The sequence below is a fragment of the Canis lupus genome, chromosome 6 (assembly GCF_048164855.1).
Source record: "Canis lupus baileyi chromosome 6, mCanLup2.hap1, whole genome shotgun sequence".
NCBI classification, from domain to species: Eukaryota; Metazoa; Chordata; class Mammalia; order Carnivora; family Canidae; genus Canis; species Canis lupus.
Window position 1 is genome coordinate 45,860,197 of NC_132843.1, and position 27,576 is coordinate 45,887,772.

Consider the following 27,576-nt stretch of genomic DNA (forward strand, 5'->3'; position numbering starts at 1 on the left):
GAACTGTGATCTGTCTCCAAAGTAAAATAATGCCATCCCTACAGTGAGACATTACACACGCTCCCATGGGTGAGGGGAGTGCTATTGCTTGGAGGTCTTGTAACGATTATCTAGCTTACACTTGTCAAGTTACTGAAGTAAAGGTGTTGACCCACCTAAGTCACTTACCTTTTGGGCTATTGGACATGCTCTTGCATATTCATTAGGCCGAACCTGCACAAGCACAAGCCCTGTGTTCTGGTGTCTAGGAGAAACAGCACATGCAGGTGATTACAGAATCACAAGGGAGGCAGGCACGAGTCCGCCCTCCTACTCTAGAAGTCGTGGAAAGTCCCATGTACAACAGGGTGATAGAACCCTGGGACGAATTCTAGAGGCCTGGGAGGCAATGGTGGTGGTGACTGCTCCTTGCTTCTGCTAAAGCAGCTGTGCACTGTGGTCTCTCCTTGAAGTCACTCCCATCTCACTGTGGGCCAGTGTAGGGTCAGCCCAGTGGGAAACAGAGATGGGTATGTATCAACATTTCCACCCTTCTGCCCATTTCATTAACACCCTCTGTCCCTGGAGGAGGAGGCTGTGCTGCTAACATCTTGTCCTGCTTTCTGATGATCTTAGAAGGCCACAGCTGTTCTATTTGTTCTTTCTCTAGCCTCTACGGATCTTTTCCTCCTATTGATAACACTTTTGGAACAATAAAGAGCAAGTTAGGAGATTAATTTTCCAAACCACATTATCTGGCATACCATGATCTGACTGAAGCAAAAGTGAGATCAAATTTCTAGGTTCTGAAGTGCACAAGAACAGTTTTGTGTTCAGAAACATCATAGAAAAAATTTTGAAAGCGTTATGTATACTCTGCCCCCGCGTAGGTTTTTATTTTTTGAAAAAACTGGGAAAAACAAACTAACCACAAACAAATGCTCTTTTTTCCCCAGTATTCAACATTTTATTATTTATTTATTTAATTGTCATGTATTAGGTATAAAATGTAATAAATGAGGATACAAATAGCACATTTTTATATTTTTAAATCACTGTACCATATTTCCTCAGTTCTCAGATATTTTTTCTCATTTAACACCTTAGAAATCAGGAAGCATCTTATAATTATACCAGTTATGGTTTGTTTTCCAGTGCAATGGAATCTTTGCTTTGATAAATATAGTAATACAGTATAGATCCATGAAGGACACTATAGTAAATATTGCATCTACAATTTTCCATACAATTTTTCTTATAGGTAGGTGTTTTCCCCCCTACCACAGCTGGCTTCAAAGCTTTTGGTATGTTTTCTCAAGCCTTGGACTGATCTGAAATATCCTGGACAATTTGATGTGTATTCTACAGCAACAGAATTTTGAGTAAATATTCACAAAACCAAAAATACCCCAAGGAACCCATAACATTAGAAGCATCAAGAGAAAAGTTGATGGGTGAAGGGGTGAGGGATGAATTAATAAGCCTCCCTTGACTACAGTCTCTAGAGTACCCTTTTCTCTCTCCCCTTCCTGGTCACTTTATACCACTTCATTCTGTTTTATCTTCATTCTTTTGTTCTAGATTTATTTATTTATTTTAAAGAGAGAGAGCACGGGAGGAGGGGCAGAGGAAGAGGGAGAGAGAGAATCTCAAGCAGACTCCCTGCTGAGCATGGAGCCTGACAAGGGGCTCAATCTCATGACCCTGAGATCATGATCTGAGCTGAAATCAAGAGTCTGACACTCAACTGACTGAATCACTCAGGTGCCCCTCTGTTTTATTTTCTTAACTGCACTTATAACTATTTGATTACTTCATTTATTTGATTACTTGTTCTTCATCGCCTCTCACTAGAATACATCCCATGACAGCAGTACTTCATCCTACTTGTTCACCATTTATTTTGAACATGCAGGAAGTGCTTGGCATAAAGTGAGTGTTCAAACTCACTTGGATGAGCAGCAGACTAAGGAAAAATGAACTTTTTCCTAGAAAAACTGCTGTTTTTCCAGAAAAACCGCTGTTTTTCCAGAAAAACCTATGGAGTCAGGACATAATGACAGCCATAGATGTCTCAAGACCAATTCCAGATAAGTTGCTACCTCCAGAAATTATGAGCTCAAGTGCTACTGATTCTGAGTCAAAGATGTTGTTTTCTCTGATTTACTCATAGTTAAGGATTTTCTTATATTAGAGGTCTAGTCTGCCCAAGGACAGTATGCAGAGACTTTGGGATGGGAACGAATGGTAATACATGATTAAAAATTATTGAATTAAGAAATAGTCAATTTTTCACTTGATGTAACAAGCCCTAGGTGTTATATGCAACTGATGAATCACTAAACTCTACCTCAGAAACTAATAATACACTATATGTTAATTAGTTGGTTTTAAATTTAAAAAATAGCCCAATTTTTACATCTTCTGGTGGACGAATGGAAACCTCCAGATGTATTTCATTTAATTACAAGGAGTATTTTACATTTTTATACAGAATACTAATTTCACATCTAACCAGACATTTAAAGAAATTTGAAATTGGGATCCCTGGATGGCGCAGCGGTTTGACGCCTGCCTTTGGCCCAGGGCGCGATCCTGGAGACCCGGGATCGAATCCCACGTCAGGCTCCCGGTGCATGGAGCCTGCTTCTCCCTCTGCCTGTGTCTCTGCCTCTCTCTCTCTCTGTGACTATTGTAGATAAATAAAAAATTAAAAAAAAAATAAAAATCTCTTTAAAAAAAAGAAATTTGAAATCTAGATATTTAAAATGATATGAGGCCATTTAAGTAAAAGAATACCTGCGAATCAATAATCTCAATAGCACAGTTCACATCGAGTAGGTTCTTTTAAAAGCCATACTTACTGCAACTTGAAGTAGTCATCTACTGCCTCATAATTTATATTCTGAAAAAATGTTACTGTCTGGAAAAGAAAATGAAAGTTTATGTAAAATAGGAAAACCAGGAATGGGGACAATGAATACTTTCAACAGATTTAAACCTTTCTCTAGGTAAGAAAAAGAATATATTTAGCATTTTTTCCAGTTTCTTTTCTATCTTAGGAACTCCAATTATGTACATATTAGATTTCCTTTGTTACATTTTCCTCATTTTCTCTGCTAATTGTATCTTATCAAGTCCTTTTATTTATATTGCTTCTCTCTCCCCCTTCATTTTCTTTTGTCATTGCGATATTCCTATTTTCATTTTTCATTTATGTCCTGATGTGTAGCCAGCTCTCTCTTGTTTCCTAATCACCTTGTCTCTGGACCTTTTCATTTCTTCTTTGAGGTTTTTAAATAATTACAGATAACATCTTGTCAGTAATTTTTGAGACTTTGAGAAATTATTTGTCTGAAACTTCTCTTGTTTTTGAGTAATTAGAAAAATAATCTATTTGCTTTTTTATATATTTTCCTTGCTATTTTCTTCTATCTGGGGCATGTTTCACCTCAATTTTCAGCATTTGAGAAGGTTTGTATCTTTTCAGGATAAAGCCATTTACTGAACACATATAATATTAGAGGCAAAAATTATAAGCTTCACATTTTTAAAGCATTGAAACTATAATCATTATATCCCCCAAAGTGGTTTTTTGGTAGTAGTTCCTTGATGATAGATAGATAGATAGATAGATAGATAGATAGACATAGATCTCTTCAGAGAGACAGCAGTTTGGTCCTGGCTAATCTGGTGAGATTAGAACAGAAACATTGGGCCTCTAAAAACAACCTTTGCAAAAAATCTTACTTCTGAGACAAGGTTTATTTATTCATATGTTAGATGCTAAGTGGCACAAAATATACAATCTTTTGTGATAGAGTTGAAGGCTGTGGAGGTGATTACATTAAAAATAAATCTAGTTCGTGTTCAAGGAAAGGAACTAATTGTCAAATTTATACTTGTATTCTATTGCATACTGTATTTTTCTTCATATGTAATCATAAAAAGAATTTTATAAAAAGGTTCTTGCACATAATTAGGCTGGAAGACTTTAATATTATCTTTCATGAAATGTTAGCATATTCTCCAAGTTTTGTTTAACAATTGTCACTTAAGTGGTACTCAAACCTGGGTCTGTAACTCAACCAACATATTATGTATATTATTTTGGATTATAATCTCTGAAAATATTTACCCAGTGGAATGATTTAAAAAATATATTTTGTGAATGTGATCATCTCTTTAAAAACCATTTCATTATAAATAATTAAGAAATGATTTGGAGACTTTCGTTTCTATGGACAAACTTTTGCTCTTAAAACAAACAAACAAACATATGAGCACTGGGTGTTATATACAACTGATGAATCACTGACTTCTACCTCTAAAACTAATAATACATTATATGTTAATTAATTGAATGTAAATAAAATTAAACTTAAAAAACAAAACAACATATCACAAAACCTACAAACAGCAGCCTTTTAAGAAGTCACTTTAAAAGCACCAAATAACAAGAGAGTAGGGAACTACTAGCCCAAAGACTGAGGGAAATTAGGAATCTTAGGAATAAAGCAGAACACCAGAGCCCATAGTCTACTTTTAGCCTAAAGGCGTTTATCAACCTAGTCAGGAGTGGGGGAATTCAAGATAGAGAATCAAATTGGATAGCCTCCCTACATTGACCTATGTTATCAGAAGAGTAGTATGTTCTTAGGGTGAGAGTAAGCCAGAATTAAATGTGTGCCTTCCTTAACCCTACAGTGACATTGGTAACTAAGTGATCAGAAAAAGCAAGAAAAGGAAAAGTTTGTCCTAACAATTGGTGGCTATGGGTAGGTTCGCATATGGTGTTATATCCTAGAATTGTTTGCCTGGAAGACTCGGGTTTTAAAGAAGTTTCAAGGCAGTAGTGGCCCTAGACAAACCCTTGACAGTGGCAAACACAGATCATTTTAAGATCAGAACGTATAGGACTTCAGGGAATTCTTATAAATACTGTTACAAATGGGGTGCTTGGGTGGCATAGTTAGTTAAGCATCCAACTCTTGATTTCAGTTCAGATCATGATCTCTGGGTCCTGAGATTGAGCCCTGTGTGGGGCTTCATGCACAGCAGGGAGTCTGCTTCCTCTCTCTCTCCCTCTGCCCCTCCCCTGCTCGCGTGCACACACACACTCTAAAATAAATAAATAGATCTTTTAAATAAATGAATGAATAAATATTTTTACAAATGTAACAGCACACAACCAAGAATAACCAAGCACACAAGGAAATAAGGTATGTGTGAGTAATAACCAGCATAAACAATGATGAGGGAGGAGAAATAGATGAAATACACATGCTTAGTCTCCAGTAATAGGTGCAGATTATAAGATAGATATGTTTACTAGTTGTGTGGGAATAAATGGCAAGTTGGAAATCTCTGTAGTGTAAAAGAAACTATAAATGTGTCAGGGTATTTTTAAAGGAACAAATAAATCTCTAAAGATTAAAAAATACAACAGTCAAATTAAACACACAATGTATAATTTTGGCATCAGATTAGGCATGACAGAAGGAGTGAAGTGAAAGACACATCAGAAGAAATTATAAGAATGTATCCCAGACATAAAAGGAGGAATGATAAAGAAGAATATTAAAAGATATGTGGGGAATAGATGGAAGTTAGTTTTGTTTAATCAGGGTTTCAGAAGAAATGACAGAAAAAGAGGCAAAGAGAATATCTGACAAGATACCTGATGAAGATGAAGACAGTGATCCACAGATTCAAGAGGCCCCAAGAAATCCCAAAAAGTATGAAAGTAAACATCTAGACACATTCATAGTAAAAGTGTAGAAAGCAAATAATAAAATTGTAAGAGCAGCAAATTGGAACAGTAGGAGTTAAAATTACATGTGACTTCTCAATAGCAACAACAGAAGGCAAAAAATAATGGCATAATATTTTTAATGTGCTTTAAGAAAATTATCACTAAACCAGAGTTCTGTATCTGGAGAAAATGATTTTCAAGAATGAGAGTAAAATAAAATATTTTTCAGACAAAAAAACAGTTCTTTTTTCATGAAAAGAAATGTAAAAGGATGTATCTAAATCGGAAGGAAAGATGGGGATCCCTGGGTGGCTCAGCGGTTTAGCGCTGCCTTCAGCCCAGGGCGTTATCCTGGAGACCCAGGATCGAGTCCCACATCAGGCTCCCTGCTTGGAGCCTGCTTTTCCCTGTGTCTCTGCCTCTCTCTCTCACTCTCTCTTTTTGTCTCTCATGAATAAATAAATAAAATAAAATCTTAAAAAAAGAAGGGAAGAGATACAAGATGGAAGCACTCAAAAGAAAAAAGGTCAGGATAGGGCAAACACATTGCTGTATAAAATAATGATAACACTAATAGTGTAAAAACAAGGTGAAATTAAAATGTAAATTCAATATGAATTAAAATATGAATTCAATGATATCAATTGTAAGAGAATGAAATAATTAAATTTAGTCTTGCATAAATTAAATATTCATGTTATAGTTTCCAAGAAAAATTGATTAGAAACAAACAGAATGTATAGGAGAAACAAACAGAATGTATAGGAGTCCCCATTTATCCATAGTTTCATATTCTATGTTATCAGTTACCTATGGTCAAGTTCCAGAAGCAAATTATTGTCAGACCTAATGCTACTTGACAATGCCTACACCATTTCCCTCACTTCATCTCATCATGTAGACAGGCATTTCATCAACTTACATCATCACAAGAAGAGGATAAGTACAGTACAACAAGACTTTTAGAGTGAGCGAGCAGGTAATGACATTCACATAATTTTTATTACAGTATATTGTATAATTATTTTATTATTGCTAATTTCTTACTGTGCCTAATTTATAAATTCAAGTTTATCATAGGTATGTACGTATAGGAAAAACAGTATATACAGGGTTCAGTACTATTATTTGGTTTCAGATATCTGTGGGGTCTTGGGAGATACCCCTGTGAATGGGGAGGGCCTACATATAACTGCTAAATAAGTAAAAGGGGAAAAATGGATTGACAAAAGATATGCAACTAAACATAAAAAGGCAAGAAATAGAAGGGAAAATATAGAGAAGATGGGAAAATAAAATCACAAAATAAGATGGAAAGCAAGACCTCAAATATCATTAATTATAATAAATGGAAATAGACTGAAAGCTCCAAATAAAAGACAAAGATTTTCAGACTGGTCAAAATAACAACAACAACAACAACAACAAATTAAAATGCAAATATATGGTGCTTATAGGAAACAAGGCAATAGAGAGGTTGAAATATAAAGTATAGGAAGAGTATAGAAATACTAAGGAAAAGAAAGCTGATATAGCTATATCAAATATGAAACAAAATAGACTTCAAGGCAAAGGTATTACTACAGAGAAAGATGATCACTTCATAATGTTTAAGTTTCAGTTCACCAAGAAGAGATTTCAAAACCTGAATTCGTTTAATAGCATATTTTCAAATATACAAAGCAAAAGTTGATAATCACAAGGAAAATGATACAAGATGGAAACTTAGAGCTACACAAAATAATGAATAGCACTAGAAATGACAAATATGTGTATAAATATAAGATTTTGTCTTTTAAAAATCTCCTTTAAAAGATGACTATTTAAAGCAAAACTAATACTGATGCATTGTGAAGTTTATGAAATATTCAGAAATAAAATGCATAGAATCCATAGCACAAAGGCTATTGAGGAAAATTGGAAGTTTTCTGGTGCAGCATTGTAAGGTTATTATACTCTACATTAAGTGATGTAATGTCATTTTGCGGGAAAAGGAGATAAGTTAAAGATGTGTACCACAAACCCTAAAGCCTTGTTAGAAGCCAAAACAAATAACCAACGAAGAAGATATAATGGAATCATATAAAAGTAAGCAAAAAAGGGCAGCCGGCGTGGCTCAGCGGTTTAGCGCCTCCCTCCACCCAGGGCGTGGTCCTGGGGACCCAGGATCGAGTCCTGAGTCGGACTCCCTGCATGGAGCCTGCTTCTCCCTCTTCCTGTCTCTGCCTCTGTCTCTCTGTGTGTGTCTCTCATGAATAAATAAATAAAATCTTTAAAAGAAAAAAAAAAAGCAAGTAAGAAGTCAGAAAAAGTAAAAAAAAAAAAAAAAAAAAAAAAAATTTGTTAAAACCAGAGAGCACAAATAGAAAACAAGTGTCAAATGGCAGATTTAAACTCAGCCATATAAAAAAATTACATAAATGCACCCAATGAGAGGGCAAAAATGTTCGGATTGGATAAATAAATAAAATCCAACTTAAAAAAATACCTTAAAGACACAGATGGTTAATATTAAAAGAATATTAAATATTAAAAGAAAAGATATGTTGTGCTAACATTATTCTAAAGAAGGCTGGAGTGGTTCTATAAATATACAAAGTAGATTTAAAGCAAAAATTATCACCAGAGAAAAAGGGGTCATTTCACAGTGATAAAGGAGTTCTAAATGACTATGCTGAGTGAAAGAAGGCAGACAAAACAGAGTACATACCCTATGTTTCCATTTATATAAAAGTCTAGAAAAAGCAAACCAACGTATAATGACAGCAAGCAGATCAGAGGTTGCCTTGAGTGATGGGGAATGGAAGGAGAGATGGTTCATAAAGGAGCATGAAGAAATTTGGAGGGGTGGACGTGGACATTATCTTGGGTGTAGTTACAATTTCATGGGTATATATGTATATCAAATTTTATCAAACTATACACATTAAATATATACAATTTATTGTATGCCAATTATACACAAATAAAACACTTTAAAAAGACAATCTTTGAAATGCAAAAAAATTCAGTAAGAAAAGGCACACAACCCTATAGAAAAAGTGACAAAAACTTGAATTTCACAGAAGTGGGACTCCAAATAGCCAATAAACATTGGAAAATTGTTTAACCTCATCAATAAGAAGGGAATAACAAATAAAAAACATGCAAACATTAGTTGGGCAAATATTAAAGTCTGACTATACCAATTATTGGCATGAATATCAAAACTTTAAACTTTGAGATGACATCATGGGAGAACATTTCCATGACTTAGGGATAGGCAAAGATATCTTAGGACAAAAAAACTCAACAGTCATAAATCAAAAGTCTTTATCAAACTTTTAAATTCTGCTTATTCAAATTCACCATTAAGAAAATGAACAGGTCGGGTTCTGGTTCAGGATGGTGACCTAGGAGGATCCTGAAATCACCTCTTCCCATGGACACACCAAATTTACAGCTACATATGGAGCAATATCCTCTGAAAGAAACCCAAGACTAGTTGAGCAATGCCTACACATTAGGTGAATAAGGGAAAAAAACCCACACACATAGAAATAGGTAGGAGAGGCCAAGACATAGCTTCACTACAAATCCCACCCCCAGCACAGCTGCGCACAGTTGGGAGGGAACTCAAATTCCTGAGATCTCCTGAGAGGAGGGAAGGGTTGAAACCATCTAGCATTATTTTTGTTTTGTTTTGTTTGTATATTTTTATTGGAGTTCGATTTGCCAACATATAGTATAACACCCAGTGCTTCTCCCGTCAAGTGCCCCCCTCAGTGCCCATCACCCAGTCACCCCATCCCCCTGCCCTCCTCCCCTTCCACCACCCCTAGTTCGTTTCCCAGAGTTAGGAGTCTCTCATGTTCTGTCACCCTCTCTGATATTTCCCACTGATTTTCTCTCCTTTCCCCTATAATCCCTTTCACTATTTTTTATATTCCCCGTATGAGTGAAACCATTTGTTTGTCCTTCTCCGATTGACTTACTTCACTCAGTATAATACCCTCAAGTTCCATCCACGTTGAAGCAAATGGTGGATATTCATCTCTTCTAATGGCTGGGTAATATTCCATTGTATACATAAACCACATCTTCTTTATCCATTCATCTTTCCATGGACACCGAGGCTCCTTCCACAGCTTAGCTATTGTGGACATGGCTGCTATAAACATTGAGGTGCAGGTGTCCCGGTGTTGCACTGCATCTGTATCTTTGGGGTAAATCCCCAGCAGTGAAATTGCTGGGTCATAGGGCAGACCTATTTTTAACTCTTTGAGGAACCTCCACACAGTTTTCCAGAGTGGCTGCACCAGTTCACATTCCCACCAACAGTGCAAGAGAGTTCCCCTTTCTCCACATCCTCTCCAACATTTGTTGTTTCCTGCCTTGTTAATTTTCCCCATTCTCACTGGTGTGAGGTGGTATCTCATTGTGGTTTTGATTTGTATTTCCCTGATGGCAAGTGATGCGGAGCATTTTCCCATGTGCTTGTTGGCCATGTCTATGTCTTCCTCTGTGAGATGTCTTTTGCCCATTTCATGATTGGATTGTTTGTTTCTTTGCCCTCATGTCTTTTGCCCATTTCATGATTGGATTGTTTGTTTCTTTGCTGTTGAGTTTAATAAGTTCTTTATAGATCTTGGAAATCAGCCCTTTATCTGATACGTCATTTGCAAATATCTTCTCCCATTCTGTAGGTTGTCTTTTAGTTTTGTTGACTGTTTGTTGCTGTGCAGAAGCTTTTTATCTTAAGTCCCAATAGTTTATTTTTGCTACTTTTAAGACCTTTCCTGAGAGACAAGCTCCCCACACATCTGGCTTTGAAATCCAATGGGGCTCACTGCCACAAGACCCAGAAGGCTATTTTGAACTAAGAAGCAGTTCCTAAAGGGTTCCTATGTATGATTCATCCACCCCAGGGTCCGGTGCAAAGCAGCTGACTGTGAGAGACTGTGAGTGGCCAGGCTTTCTGTGAGAGAGGCTTACATGCTTATCAATCATTGAATTAAACACATCTAGGGAGGAACCTACCAAAATGCTCCAAAGGGGGAGGCCAGAGATGCCATATTTCTTATTTCCCTCTCCCTCACTCTGGGCTCTTATATGTCTCAGAAATGAGCTTCTACACTTTTCTGGCACCTTGATTTTTGTGGTTGCTGCCCAGAGGACACCTCTAGGTCACCTGGCTCTGGTGGCCAGTGGGGCTTGTGCCCATGAGTTCTATAATGGATATAATGGTTGTAGGGGGAAGTGGTCTTAGTTGGCTGTAACCCCAAGGCACAGCAGAGGCAACAGACTAAAATACTCAAGTCTTTCTGTGCAAGAGAGCTAGTAGCTTATCTTCAAAGCTGTGGCCTGAGGGGCGGGCTTCATTTAAAGTGATATCTAGGAGCCAGTTATAATTTTCCCAGAAACTTCAGAGGGGAGGCACTATCTTTGCAGTCTTCCTCTGCTTTTTTCTAGGTCACTGGTATCTCCCTAAAAGCAGTTTGTACATACATCTGGTGCCCTAATTTTTGTGGCTGCTGCTTAGAGGACACCCTTGGATTGCCTGGATTTGGGAACCAGAGGGGCTTATGTTTGGATTCATGGGACTGTTACAAATGGAGAAACAGTTCTTAACTGATTATCTACCCCTCCCAGGGTGCAGTGCAGTGATGGTAGACTGAAATGTACCCCAAACCTTTCTGTGAATGAGGTCTATTAGCTTATCTTTAGGCTGTGGCCTGAGGGGTAGGCTTCTAATTTGACACACATTTTAGAGGCCAACTATAATCCTCTGTAGGGACCAGAGAAGCCAGGACGTACACTATAATTGTGTTTTCCCTCTGCCTTGCCTTAGGTTGTTGGTACCTCTGAGAAAAGAGCTTATATATAGGTTTGGTTCCTCAGTTTTTGTGTCTGCCACCCAAAGAACATGTTTCTTGATACCATGGCTCTGGTGAACAGGAGGGCTTGTGTTCACAGGTTTGACAAAATGGTAGCAAGCAGAGTAATTCTTACCTGACTATTAACCCAGGGCTCAACACTGAGGGAGCAGACAAAAATGTCAATCTCACCGTCTTCTTCAGATAGAGGTATGTTTACATATTTTATTTTATTTATTTATTTTTATTTTTTAAAAGATTTTATTTATTTATTCATGAGACACACACACACACACACAGAGAGAGAGAGAGAGAGAGGCAGAGACACAGGCAGAGAGAGAAGCAGGCTCCATGCAGGGAGCCTGATGTGGGACTTGATCCTGGGTCTCCAGGATCAGGCCCTGGGCTGAAGGCAGTGCTAAGCCACTAAGCTACCCGGGCTGCCCTGTTTGCATATTTTAAAAGCTGCTTCCAGTCAGCCTGCATCTAGATGCTGACTGAGACATTCCTCTTTGAGATGCTGATAGGTCTTGGCATACCATCAAATACTGGGAGCCACTAAGGATAAAGTAGGCTGATTGGACAATCACAGAGATTTGAGAGGGTAGGGTTCAATGATAAGGTTCATCTCCTACATGAGACCGCTCCTTTAAGATCGGGAGACATGACTATTTTATCAACTGCGTAGAAACCAACACAGAGAGTCAAGAAAAAGAAAAAAGAAGAAACAGAGGACTATGCTATAAATGAAAGAACAAGATAAAACTTCAGAAAAAAAAAACGCACCTTAATGAAATGGAGATAAGTGATTTACCTGATAAAGTGATTAAAATTATGGTCATAAAGATGCTTACTGAGCTCTTATGAACCAAGTGAAAATTTCAACTAAGAAAATACAAGAAAGTACCAAGTAGAAGTCACAGAATGGAAAAATACAATAATTGAACTGAAAAATATAATAGAGAACTTGAAGACAGGGCAGTAGAACTCACCTCTTTATAGTTAGAGTAACAAAAAGAAAAAAGAATGCAAAAATGTGAAGAGCTTAAGAGATTTATGGGATAACATCACTCAGATCAACATTTGCATAAGAGGGGTCTCAGAAAGAGAAGAGAGAGAATACAGGGTAGAAAACTTATTTTTTAAAAATATTTTATTTATTTATTCATGAGAGAGGCAGAGAAATAGGCAGAGGGAGAAGTAGGCTCTATGCAGGGAGCCCAATGTGGGACTCTTTCCCTGGACTCCAGGATCATGCCCTGAACCAAAGGCAGACGCTTAACTGCTGAGCCACCCAGGCGTCCTGCAGAAAACTTATTTGAAGAATGACCAAAAAGTTCCCTAATCTGGGGAAGGAAACAGACATCCAGATGCAGTAAGTCCAGAGTTTTAAGCACAATGAATCCAAAGACAGCCACATCAAGACACATTATAATCAACATACCAAAACTTAAAGAAGCTCTTAAGAGCATTAACAAAAAAACAACTTATGTACAAGGGAGTCCCCATAAGAGTAAAAGCAGATTTTTTAGCAGAAATATTGCAGGCCACAAGAAAGTGGCACAATACATTCAAAGTGCTAAAAGAAAAAATTGCCATGCAAGAATACTGTCCTTGGAAAAATTGTCCTTCAGCATTGAAAGAGAGATAGTTTTCCAGATAAGCAAAAGCCAAAGAAGTTCATCATCACTAAGCCAACCTTACCACAAATGTTAAAGGGACTTTGAAAGTTGAAATGAAAAAAAAAAAAAAAAAAAAAAAAAGAAAGTTGAAATGAAAGGGTACTATTAGTAACAGTAAAACATAGGAAAGTACAAATCCAACTGATAAACATGAATGGTGAAATTAAGAACTATCTAATATTGTAAATGTGGTGGATTAATAACTTATAAAGCTAGTGTGAAAGTTAAATGACAAAAGTAGTAAAAAATAACTCTGACTACAATAGTTTATTAATGAAGATACAAAGATACATAAGATAAAAAGATGTAAATTGTGACATCAAAACACAGAACATGTGAGGAGACTAAGACTTATGCTGTGCTTTATCAACCTAAAATAGACTATTATGAACATACGTTGTTTTATGTAAGCCTTATGGTAACTGCAAAGCATAACTTACAGTATATATATGAAAGAAAAAAAAGGAATCTAAGCATATCACTACAGAAAAATATCAAATCACAAAGGAAGAGAGCAAAAGAAGAAGGAACAAAGGAAATATAAAATAGCCGGAAAACAATGAGCAATAAATAGATACCTATCAATAATTACTCTAAATATAAATGGACTGAATTCTCTACTAAAAAGACAGAATGGTTGAACGGGTAAAAAAGAAGACCCATTTATATGCTGCCTCCAAAAGACTCATCAGATATAAGGACACACCCAGGCAAAGTGAAGGGATGGAAAAGATATTCCATGCAAATGGTAATAAAATGAATACTGGCATAGCTATACTTACATCTAACAAGATATATTTTAAAACAAAGACTGTAATAAGGACAAATAAGGTTATTATATAATGAAAAGGGGGTAGTCTAACAAGAGGATATAATATTTATGCACCCAACAAAGGAGCACCTGAATATATAAAGCAAATATTAAGAGACCTAAAGAGAAAAATAGACAGCAATACAATAATAGTAGGTAACTTTAGTAACCCACTTTATCAATGGATAGATCATCCAGACAGAAAATCAATAAGGAAACATTAGCCTTAAACAACACAGTAGATCAGATTGGCTTAATAGACATAGCCAGAACTTTCCATCCAAAAGCAAAAAAAAACAAAAACAAAAAACCCCACATTTCCCTCAAGTGCACACAGAACATTCTCAAGGAGAAATCACATGTTAAACTACAAAACAAATCTTAATATGCTTGAAAATTAAAATCAAGTATCTTTTTTAACTATAATGGTATGAAACTAGAAATCAATTATGAGAGGAAAACTGGAAAATTCACAAATATGTGAAGATTAAACAATATGTTACTGAACAAACAATGAATAAGTCAAAGAAGAAACCAAAAGAGAAATAAAAAATACCTTGAGACAAGTAAAAACAGAAATATAACCACCAAAATTTATGGGATACAGCAAAAGCAGTTTTTTTTTTTTTTTAACAAAAGCAGTTTTAAGAGGGAACCTCATAGTGAGAAATGCCTACATAAATAAACAAGAAAGAATCAAATAACAAAATAACTTTACATCTCAAGAAACTAGAAGAATAAATAAAGCCCAATGTTAGTAAAAGGAAGGAAATAACAAAGATCAGAGAGGAAAGAAATGAAATAGAGACTAAAAGAACAAAAGAGATCAATGTAACTAAGAGCTGGTTTTTGAAAAGATAAACAAAATTGAGAAGCCTGTAGCTAGACTCACCAATTAAAAAAAGGAACTTGAAGAAATTAAATCAGAAATAAGAGGAGATGTTACAGCTGATACTATAGAAAAAACAAATATCATAAGGTACAATTAAACACCAGCAAATTGTCCAACCTAGAAGAAATGTATAAACTTCAAGAAACATGCAACCTACCAAGATTGAATCAGGAAGAAAGAGAAAATCTGAACAGACTGAATACTAATAAGGAGATTGAATCTGTAATCAAAAACTTCCCAACAAACAGAAGTGCAAGACCAGATGGCTTCACTGGTGAATTCTACCAAACACTTAAAAAAGAATTAATACAAATCCTCAAACTCTTCCAAAAAATTAAAAAGGAAACACTTCCAAACTCATTTTACAATGCCAGCATAAGCCTGATACTGAAATCAGACAAGAATGCCACAAAGAAAATAAAATTACAGGCATGATCCTTGATGAACATAGATGCAAAAATTCTCAACAAAATTTAGAAAACTGAATTCAACAATATGTAAAAAGAATACACCACAACCAAGTAGGAATTATTCTAAGGATGCAAGGATGGCTCAACATTTGCAAATTATTCAATGTAATACATCACATTAACAAAATGAAAGATAAAAATTATATGATCATCTCAGTAGATGCAGAAAAAGCATTTGACAAAATGCAATATCCATTTATAATAAAAACTCTCAATAAAGTGGGTATAGAGGAAACATACTTCAACATAATAAAGGCCATGTGTGATAAGTCCACAGCTATTATCTATACTCAATGGAGAAAAGCTGAAACCTTTCCTCTCGATCAGGAACAAGACAAGGATGCCCACAATCACTAGTTTTGTTCAACATAATACTGGAAGTCCCACCCACAGAAATTAAACAAGAAAAAGAAATAAAAGGCATACAAATTGGAAAATAAGAAGGTAAAACTGTCTCTATTTGCAGATGACATGATCTATATATAGAAAACCAAAAAAACCCTCCCTAAATATTCTACCAAACAACCATTAGAAATAATGAATTAAGTAAAATTATAGGATACAAAATCAATATACAACAATCTGCTGTTTCTATGCACTAATAATAAACTATCAGAGAGAGAAATTAAGAAAGCAACCCCACTTACAATTGCATCAAAAAGAAAAAAATACATAGGAATAAACTCACCAAGAAGGTGAAAGACCTGTATATTAAAAACTTAAGACATTAATGAAAGCAATTGAAGAAGATACAAATAAATGGAAAGCTATTCCATGCTCATGGACTAAAAGAATTATTATTGGTAAAATGCCCAAACTATCCAAAGCAATATGTAGATTCAATGCAATCTGTATCAAAATGCCAATGGCATTTTTTGTGGAAATAGAATAAAGATTTCTAAAATTTATATGGAACCACAAAAGAACCAGGATAGCCAAAACAATCCAAGAAGGACAAAGCTGGAGGCATCACCCTACCTCATTTCAAACCATATTACAAAGCTTTGTAAGCAAAACAGTATGGTACTGGCATAACAACAGACACACAGCTTAACTGCACAGAACAGAGCTCAGAAATAAGCCCGTGCATATATGGTCAGTTAATTTATGATAAAGGAGCTAATAACATACAATGGGGGAAAGGATAATCTCTTCAATAAATGGTGTTGGGAAAATTGAACAACCACATGGAAAATAATGAAATTGGTCCCTTGCCTCACACCACACACAAAAATCTACTCAAGATGAGATTAAAGACTTGAATGTAAGATCTGAAACCATAAAACTCCTAGAAGAAAACAGGCAGTAAGCTCTTTGACATCAGTCTTGGAAATAATTTTTTGGATTTGACCCCAAAAGCAAAGGCAACAAAAACAAAAGTAAACAAGTGGGACTACATCGAACTAAAAAAGCTTTTGCACAGAAACAATCAACAAAATAAAAAGGCAATCTCACAAGTGGGAGAAAATCATTCCAAATCACATACCTGGTAAAGGGTTAATATCCATAATGTATAAGAAACTTGAATAATTCAACAGTGAGAAAACAATCTGATTAAAAAATGGGCAAGGGTCTGAATATACATCTTTTCCAAAGAAGACATATATACAGATGGCCAACAGGTACATGAAAAGCTACTTGATATCACTAATTATCAGAAAAATGCAAATCCAAAGCAACAATGAGATATCACCTCAGACCTGTCAGAATGGTCATCATCAAAAACATAAGAGCTAACAGATGTTGGTGAGGATGTGGAGAAAAGGGAATTCTTATGCACTCTTAGTGAGAATGTAAATTGGTGCAACCACTATGGAAAATAGTATGGAGGACCCTCAAAAACTCAAAATAGAGCTACCCTACTATGATCCAGTAATTCCACTTCTGGGAGTATACTCAAAGGTAATAAAAACATTAACTTGAAAAGATATCTGCACCCCTATGTCCATTGCAGCATTATTAACAGTAGCCAAGACGTGAAAGCAACCTATCTCTCTCTCTCTCTTTCTCTCTCCATACACACAGAGGAACATTATTCAATCATAAAGAACAAGGAAATCTTGCTTTCTCTCCCCAAATCAATCAATCTTTATTTTTAAAAAGATTTTATTTATTTATTCATGAGAGACACACAGAGAGAGAGGCAGAGACACAGGCAGAGGGAGAAGCAGGCTCCATGCAGGGAGCCCAACGTGGGACTCAATCCCAGGTCTCCAGGATCACACCCAGGGCCGAAGGTGGCGCTAAACCGCTAAGCCACCATGGCTGTCCTCAATCAATTTTTAAAAAGAAAAAAGAACAAGGAAATCCTGCCATTTGCAACAACATGGGTGAATCTTGAAGGCATTATGCTAAGTGAAATGAGCTAGACACAGAAAGATAAATACCATATGATCTCACTTATATGTGGAATCTAAACACTCCCCCTACCAACAGAAACTCCAACTCCCTGCCACTGAAACTCAAAGGTACAGAGACCAATTTCATTATTGCCAAAGATGAAAATGGTGGGTATACAAAATGAAGATAGTCAAAAGGTACAAACTCCCACATATAAAACAAATAAATCATGGTAATATAATGTACAGCATGGTGACTATAATACTGTGTTGTATATTTGAAAGTTGCTAAGAGAATAGACATTAAAAGTTCTCATCACAAGAGATAATTTGTAATTATATGTAGTGATGGATGTTAAATAGATTTATTGTGGTGATCATTTCACAACATATGCAAATATCAAATCATTATGTTGCATGCCTGAAACTAAACTAATGTTATATGTCAATTATTAAAAATATACCTCAATTTTTTTTAAAAAAAAGGACTAGGTCACTTAAGATGTTTGAATCATTTTTAAAATTTCAAAACTAACTTTTGGTGTAAATATCACTATGAAACCAGCTGGTAGCTCTAAAAACTTTTCAAAATTAAAGTTATTCACTTTTATATATATTCACCTTTGTATATAGGTGTTATATTAATTTTTTTTTCAAAATTGAGTAATTAGCTATGATACTTGGCAAATGTAATAGTACATGCAACGATTAGTTTGTGAAGTTATATTGACTCAATCTGCACAAAATAAAGTTATATTACTACTATAATTCATCAAATCAAGATGCCACAGGATGTAAGACTCATCCTGATTTCATAGATGTTAAAAAAATGTGCTTTAGGATTGATGAAATGTGAGGTAGGAACAGCAGTAGCAGCAACAACAGTTGTGACTATAGTTGTAATAGTAATACAAACATAGTATTTGCTATGTACCAGATGCATCTCTATATCCCTTATGTATATAAACTCATTTAATCCTAATAACTTTATGAAGTATATATTATGATAATAATATATAATACATAGATTAACTATATAAAATTATATTAACATGTTAACATAATTGTATTTTAACTATATGATATATTTTTATTATATCATCATTACATAGATGAAAATACTTAGGCATGGAAAGATAAACTTGTTTATCCCTTTGAATTAGTGTTTTTGTGTTTCTTGGGTAAATGGTAGTGTGATTACTGGATCATAGGGTAGCTCCATTTTTAACTTTTTGAGGAAATTTCATACTGTTCATAAAGTGGCTGCACCAGTTTGCATTCCCACCAACAGAGCAAGAGGGTTCCCCTTTCTCTACATCCTTGCCAACACCTGTTGTTGCTTGTGTTTTTTATTTTGGCCATTCTCACAGCTGCGATACATGCACCCCTATCTTTATAGCAGCATTATTTACAATAGCCAATTATAGAAGAAGCCCAAGTGTCCATCGATAGATGAGTGGATAAAGATGTGGTGTATGTGTATATTATATATATATGTGTATATTATATATATTCCATTATATATATAATGGAATATTATTCAGCCATAAAAAAGAATGAAATCTTGCCATTTGCAATGACTTTTTGGAACTAGAGAGTATAATGCTAAGTGAAATGAGTCAGAGAAAAACAAATATTGTATAATTTTCCTCATACGTGGAATGTAAGAAACAAATGAGCAAAGAGAAAGAAAAGAGAGACAAACCAGAAAACAGACTCTTAACTCCAGAGAATACACTGATAGTTACTGGAGAGGGAGGCAGGGGGATGGGTGAAACAGGTGATGGGGATTGAGGAGTGCACTTGTCGAGATGAGCACTGGGTGACGTATAGAATTGTTGAATCACTATATTGTACACTCAAAACTAACAAAGCACTATATGTTAACTATACTGAAATTAAAATAACTTAATAAAAATTAGATGTAAAGCAACCTTAATAAAGTAAGATTTTTATGGAATCAAATTTTTAAAAACTTACTTAATGTCATCTGCTGATAAATGACAGTATTTTATCAAAACACACAAATTTTAATGTTTCATTGTCCTTGGTCATTTGTATATTTTGATTATTAACTATTCTTTTGAAGTTCTGAATTGCAAAAGGGCAAATGTACATTTTACAGCCCATTTCTGGAAAGAAAACTTATGAGAACTTATGCAGATATTGGGGCTACATAATCAAAGAAAACTCTCCTGGGCTGAAGGAGAGTGTAAATCTCTTCTGTTCTTGTTCTGGAAGAAGCAGGTATCTCAGTTTCAGAAAAATGAGCTAAATATACTCCTTGTTTCTTGAACCATGATACATCCAGTCTCATTTTATTATATTTTACTTTTTCTTTGTATCTTTTTCCCCCATTCCCTTCCCCCATAGTAGACCCCCATAATATATATCAAACAAGTATGATGTAATCATACTCGATGATGTCATATTGTCTGATATCTGTCCTTGGGTATTTTTGTGCCTGTGGAAAATGAATAGTGCTTTTCTTTTTGTTGCTTGTGATTTGTGTGTAGGTGTTTGCAGTTTTCATAAATGTTACTCTGTGATGGATCTTTCTCTTACTCAACACTATTTTCCACTTAACACTGTTTGAAGAACTATCCATATGTCTGTATGCAAATCTAAATCAGCTTTCTTTGTTTCTAAACCTATTTTTTGCCAGATTGTGCTATTACTGTAGTTGCAGAATTAAATATTATGGATTGATGAAATTGAGTGTAAAAGAAAAGTACACTTACTATTTCCCTGAGAATAAAATTGATTGCTTTGGAAAGTTTTAATAAAGCAAGTTCCTGAATAAATTGCTGAATCAGGGATGAGCAAGATAATAGTAAAAAGTTGGAAAAAAAAGAAAAAAATATAGAACTTTGGTAGCTTTGCCAGTGTCATTCATTTTTCCCCCTCCTCTCCTTTATTTATTTTTAAAATAGATTTTATTTGAGAGAGAGAGAGAGAGAGAGAAAGAGTGCACAAGTGGGGGAGGCTGGGGGGAGAGGAAGAAGCAGACTCCCTGCTCAGCAGGGAGCTCGATGCCCAGATGCTGGCTGATCCCCAGGGTCCTGAGATCATAATTTGAACCAAAGGCAGAGGCTTCACCAACTGAGCCACCCAGGCGCTCCCTTCAAAGAAACAGAAATGGGAACTCAGAGATAATGTATTATGAATAAGGTTATGGAAGAAAGGAGAGGAGATGCTCCAATAATTTGACTTATTTCAAAGAAAAGTCTGTGGTCCTATATTAAAAGGTTGACCAATGAGTATACATTCATTCATTTAAATTGAAGTATAATGTTTCATTCATATCAGTTTCATTTTTTATGATTCTCTGCTTTAACTGACTTTGGAATTAACTGGACATTTCATTCTATTGCATCTATTTTTCATGATAGGATAAATATATGCAAACATTATAATTTTACATTTATTACAATCAAATGAAGAAACTTTAAAATATTAACTTACCATCGTTTTTGTGCAGTATCCTAGGGCAATTTCATAGTGAGTTTGATCTTTCTCTTGTAATATATTTGGGCCATATGATTCCACAACAATATACAGACCCATATTTTCTGGATAGACTATTTGAGTCCAAATGGACAGGTTCTGTCCCTTGTCCAAAAAGTAAAATATACTAAAAATATTATTATGAAATGCCACGTAGGGGCATTTTTCATTTATATTGAAGTTTACACTTAGTGATTCCAGTTTTAAAGGATATTCCCGTGGATATAGTGTGCCATTTTCAAAAACATATATGAGAAATATTTGACCAGAGGAATTCAATAAAATTAATGACTTCATTGTACTATTTGTCCATAAATGTAGTTTTATTGCATCTCTGATATTGATCTTGAAATAAAACATTATGTTGTTTTCCATTTTTACCACAACATTTCCATAATAATCTGGAAAAGAAGGGGAAAAGTTAGTGTTATCCTAAGTAACTATAAATCCATGGACTTTTAACCAAAATAATTTCTTTTGTAATAATGAAGGATTTATCTGTTTTGAGAAAAATTGGAGTGTGCAGGCACAAATCTGCAACTTTACATGATGCTGGAGAACTTCTCTCCCACTTCAGAGTAGAGATTTTTTTTTTCCTGGATATATGTCTTTATATAATTATATATATATATGATATCACTTTTAGATATAACATTATTTATATAAAAAAACTGGCATTAGTGCAATAATAATAGGCCTGCTTCTCCCTCTGCCTATGTCTCTGCCTCTCTCTCTCTGTGTGTCTCTTGTGAATGAAAAAATAAAATCTTTAAAAAAAAAATTCCCATCCTGACCATTGTTCTAATTTTTCTAGTATGTACGTCTTTCTGTTCTCAGTTTAGAAGGCATTTCCTCTGTGCAGACTTTCCTTATCTCATATATTTGGATTAGATGTCCCTCCCATGTGCTTTCCAGCATTCTCTCTTCTGCCTATCATGCTGCTTATTCAAACATTATTATTTTTTTAAAATTTATTTATTTATTTTAGAGAGAGTGTGAGAAGGTCAGGGGCAAAGGGAGACAAGCAGACTCCTTGCTGGGGAGGGAGCCTGCCATGAGGCTGGATCCTAGGACCCTGAAATTCTGACCTAAGCCCAAATCAGGAGTCAGATGCTTAACTGACTGAGTCACCTAGGCACCGTGTTTATTAAAACATGATTAAATGAATTTAGGATTAAATATGAAGATGAAATTTAGGGATGATTTTAAAATAATGAGATTAAAAACACTATATATAAAGGTTTCTGGATGCAGCTAATGCCATAGTGAGAAAAAATTATAGCCTTATGCTTCTTTGTAGTTTTAAATCCTTGGAAACAAGACTGAAAATAAATGAACTAATCATTTACCATTAGAAGCAGGCAACAAACAATAAAGTCACAAAAGGAAAGCACAAGTGAAGAATCAAGAGTGACAAAAGCAGAAATTAAGGAGTTAAATAGGAAGATTTGATAAACAGTTATTTTCAAAGGAAAACAAAACCAAAAAAATCATTAAAAAAAAGCAATATCTTTAAAAGGGGTGGGGTACAGAGAACATTATAAATGAGAAGGAGAATACTATTACAGATAACAAGCAATCTAAAAATTAAAATGGGAAGCTTTGCCAATAAGGTTTATTAGAAAATCCAGATAAAATGAGTGATTCTCCAAGGAAACACAAACTTCTAAAATTGACTAAAGAAGAGATGGAAGATTTGAATAGACCAATTAGAGAAAATAAAAATAATGAAGCACACAACATTCCTGGTTGAGAAGACCTAATATTACACACATGTAATCACCTATTCAATAAATATATATGGAATGCCTGGGCTACACAGTGTTCTAGATACCTGGGGGTGGGGAGATTTCACTAATGTATCTCTCCTGGGGGGATGTATCCTGTAATGTATCCTGGGGGGAGATACATTAGTGAAAAACCCAGAAAGATCTCTTTTTTGTGTAGCTTACATTCCTGTAGGAAAGGCAGTCAACAGACATGAAAATAAGTGAATTGTATGGTATATTAGAAGATTAAGGCCATCATCATCAAAACAACATAGAGCTAGTGCAGATAGAGAGTGGAACAAAATAGCCTAGAAAATGAACCTGGTTAACTTGAGTTAACCCTCTCCCCCTGCCCTTCTCTTTCAGAAGTCCAGATCAATTCATAGCAACGTTTTTTTTTTAGGATCTTATTTTTAAAGAATCTCTATATCCACTGTGGGTATAGAGGAACTCATGGCCCTGAGATCAAAAGTCGCATATGCTTCTGAGCCAGCCAGGCACTCCATGGAAACTTTTTAATAGTGGGTTATTTGAGTAATGGAAATGCTGCAGGCCGAAGGCTTTTTTTTTTTTTAAGATTAAAAAATTTTTTAAAAAAACTTATTCATGAGAGAAGAGCGAGAGGAGAGAGAGAGGCAGAGACACAGGCAGAGGGAGAAGCAGGCTCCATGCAGGGAGCCCGACATGGGACTCGATTCGGTGTCTCCAGGATCAGCCCTGGGCTGCAGGCGGCGCTAAACCGCTGCGCCACCGGGCCTGCCCTGGCCGAAGGCTTTTAACATTGTCTTTCATATGCTTATGAACTGTTTAGACTTTTTATTTCAGTGTTTCCAAATGGCCTTCAGTGCAACATTCAGCTTTTAAGGTCCCTCTAAAATCTATTCCCAGTTGATTATTCTAACCTTATCTCCTTATCACTATGGCCAGTGGCCTTTTAAAAACACAAATATGATTCTGCTTCTCTTTTGCTCAAAACTCTTTAGAACTCCCTATACAAGCCTTAGAAGGTTCAATTTCTTGACATGGCTTATGAGGACTTTTATAACCTGAACTTTATTTCTCCAGGAGAGATTTCTCCTTTTTCTCTGGAGAATTCTGTTTCACCAATGGATTCTTTTTCTTTCTTTCTTCTTTCTTTCTTTCTTTCTTTCTTTCTTTCTTTCTTTCTTTCTTTCTTTCTTTCTTTCTTCTTTCTTTCTTTCTTTCTCTCCTTCTTTCTTTTTCTTTCTTTCAAAGATTTTATTTATTTATTCATGACAGACACAGAGAGAGAGAGAGAGAGAGAGATGCAGAGACACAGGCAGAGGGAGAAGCAGGCTCCATGCAGGGAGCCTGACGTCAGACTCGATCCCGGATCTCCAGGATCACACCCTGGGCTGAAGGCAGCACTAAACCTCTGGGCCACCGGGGCTGCCCCTGGATTGTCTTTCAAGGCCTGGATTGTACCCTGTTGTCTCTGAGTCATTGGGCACACCATCCCTACTGTTGTTTTCACTGCCTAACTAACCTCTACCCATTCAGCAGGCCTCAGCTTAGACAGCACTTTTTCAAGGAAGCCTTTTGTTCCCCTCTGTCCCCCAGGTTTGGGTAAGGTACTCCATCTGTGTGCCTCTGTGGCACCTGATATTAGCTCTGTCATAGCATTAGCCATGTTGCTTTATGTGTTTGTCTTTATCCTCTGCAATTTTGTAAACTCTTAAGGGGTAGAAATTCCTGGACACCTGAGTGGCTCAGCCAGTTAAGGGTCTAACTCTTGGTTTCGGTTCAGGTTGTGATTTTGGGGTTGTGAGATCAGCCCCATGTGGGGCTCCATGCTCAGTATAGAGTTTGCTTTAGAGTCTCCTGCCCTTTCCCCTGTGCTCATGCAAGCACATACACTCTCTCTCAAATAAATAAATAAATCTTAAAAAAAAGAAGAAGAAAGAGTGGGAATTATGTCCAATTTCCATGCTATCTCCACCTCCCAGCAGAGCATGTTCAATGAATAGTTACTCATTCATTTATTAAAAAAAGGGCCTATTATATGTTATTCTAGACACTGTGAGTAAAGCGGCAAATATAACAAAGTCACACAGAGCTTGTTTTTTGGTGGAAAACCCGGCTACTGAATAAGCACACATGTAGTTTGTTGGGTAATGAGAAGCATTGTGAACAAAATAAGGAAGTGTAAGGAACAGAGCATGGGAGCTAGAGCAGAGTCAGGGAAGAGCTCTCTGATCAGGTGGCAATTGGACTTAAACCTGAATTAAGAGCAAGAGTCTTGTAGACATCAAAGTGAAGAATGTTTCTGGCATATGTAACAGTAGATATCCAAGGAACAGCAGAGCCCAGTCTGCAGCTAGGTAAACAGTGAACAGAGGGTTGAGTGATGAGAGATGACATCAGAGTCTGGAGCCACACCACATACTGTTTTTCAGGCCATGGTAAGTGTTTTAGATTTTATCCTGAGTGATAAAGGGAGCCAGGTGAGGTTTTCAGCAGAGATACAGAGTGATTTTGCATGTTTTCAAAGGCTCACTCTAGCAGCTAGGTGGACTCTAAACTGGTGGGGCTGGGAGTTTAAGGGTGGAGGCAGAGCACGTAAAAGGCTCTTGCATGTATGGGCTGGAGAGGACACTGGCTTGGACTGGAGTGGGAATGGTGGAAAGGGGTTAGGTTTTAGGTAGACTTTTTAGACAGAGCCAACAGGAACTGCCTATGGACTAGTTGTGGGATGTGGAAGGGAAGGATTCAAGGATGAGATCAAGGGTTTTGTAGCTGGAAAGACTGGAAAAGGTGATATTTACTTATTAGGAAAGGACTAGGCAAGGAGCAGACGAATGGTCATGGCCAGAGGGCAGAGTGCATGTAAACAGAGCTCAGATGTCTGAAAACCAAACCCTGAGGTGCTTCTCTAGGAATCAGGAAGATGAAGGATCAGGAAAATAGGCTGAGAAGGAACAGCTAGCAAAGTGGCAGGAAGGGCAAAAAAGAGACACCCTAGAAATAAGGTGGAAAAAAAAAGTATTTCAAGAGTCAGGCACGCTAAATGCCAGTTCATGGAAGATGGCTGAAAATAGGCCACTGTGTTAGCAAAGTGGAGGTCCTTAAAACCTTGACAAGAGCACTTCTTATGGAATATTTGATTAGAGTGGCTTCAAGAGAAAGGGAGGAAAGAGGAAAAAGTGAAACTAGGCAATATTTTTTAGAGTTTTATTGTAAAGGGGAGCATAAAAATCAACTGGTTGGGAATTGCTGGGTGATAGGTGTCAAGAAAGACATTATGCAGGGTGCCTGGGTAGCTCAATTGGTTAAGTGTCCAGCTCTTGATTTCAGCTCAGGTCTTGATCTCAGGGTCCTGGAATCAAGTCCTGAGTCAGGCTCTGGGCTCAGTGTGGAGTCTGTTTGTCCCTTTCTCTCTGTTCCTCCCCCTGCTCATGCTCTTTCTTTGTAATTAGTAACAAATAGATAAACAAAATCTTTTTTTTTTTTTTAATTTTTATTTATTTATGATAGTCACACACACAGAGAGAGAGAGAGGCAGAGACATAGGCAGAGGGAGAAGCAGGCTCCATGCACCGGGAGCCTGACGTGGGATTCGATCCCGGGTCTCCAGGATCACGCCCTGGGCCAAAGGCAGGCGCTTAACCGCTGCGCCACCCAGGGACCCAGATAAACAAAATCTTAAAAAGACATTATGAATTACAGTGACATTTCCTTTAAATTCCATGATTAGGACTATCTCCTAACCAGACTTTTTGAGGATCAAACTTCCTATTTCTTTGCATTGCCTATAATGTTTAGTATACTACCTTGGAAATAACAAGATCAAGAATAACTACTGTTAGCCGAAGGGTTACCATGCACCCAGTTTAATCTAAGCATTTTACATACAATCCTTTATCCAATCGACACAGCCACCTTAATTCTAGATTAAGACTTGGAAAGATTCAATGACTTCCTCATGGATGTGAATATGGGTCCACTCAACTTGACAATACCTGCTATAGGTTGAATTGTGTCCCCTTAGAAAAGATGTTGGTGTTCTAATTCCTAGTACTACTTCAGAATGTGAACTTATTTGGAAATAGAATCATTACAGAGATAATTAGTTAAGATGTGGTCCCACTGGAGTAGGGTAGGCCCTCTGTCCTTGCAACAAGATGGCATGTGAGGACACAAAGAGAATGTTACATCGTGATGAAGGCAGAAGTTGGAATGAGGCAGTTGTAAGCCAAGGAATGGCAAGGTTTGCCAGCAAGCCACCAGAGGCTAGGAAGAAGCAATGAAAGACACCCCCTTTGGGTTTCAGAGGGAGTATGGCATTGCTGACACCTTGAATGTGTAGTCTAATCTCCAAAACTGAGACAATAGATTTCTGTTGTTTGAAGCCACCTAGTTTGTGGTAGCTCTAGGAAGCCCTAGGAAATGAAGACAACATCCTATCACCTTCTTCGCTGAAAATGTATATGTAGGTTGCTTAGTTGGTATCTGCTGATAAACCAAAATGAATCTATGGGAAAAAACTAAAACTTGAG

General features: G+C 36.3%; 1 protein-coding gene across 25 annotated transcripts in view; it reads right to left on the reverse strand.

Moving 5' to 3' along the window:
* The window catches only part of CATSPERE (catsper channel auxiliary subunit epsilon), a 199,931-nt gene that overhangs the window by 45,991 nt on the left and 126,364 nt on the right, over positions 1-27,576 (reverse strand). For all 25 annotated transcript variants that reach the window (XM_072830289.1, XM_072830293.1, XM_072830306.1 and 22 more), the window contains 3 exons: positions 21,249-21,691; positions 2,844-2,902; positions 169-244 (listed from right to left, as the gene is read on the reverse strand). In XM_072830289.1, the coding sequence (XP_072686390.1) occupies positions 169-244; positions 2,844-2,902; positions 21,249-21,691 (578 nt within the window). The remainder of the gene's footprint in view (positions 1-168; positions 245-2,843; positions 2,903-21,248; positions 21,692-27,576) is intronic.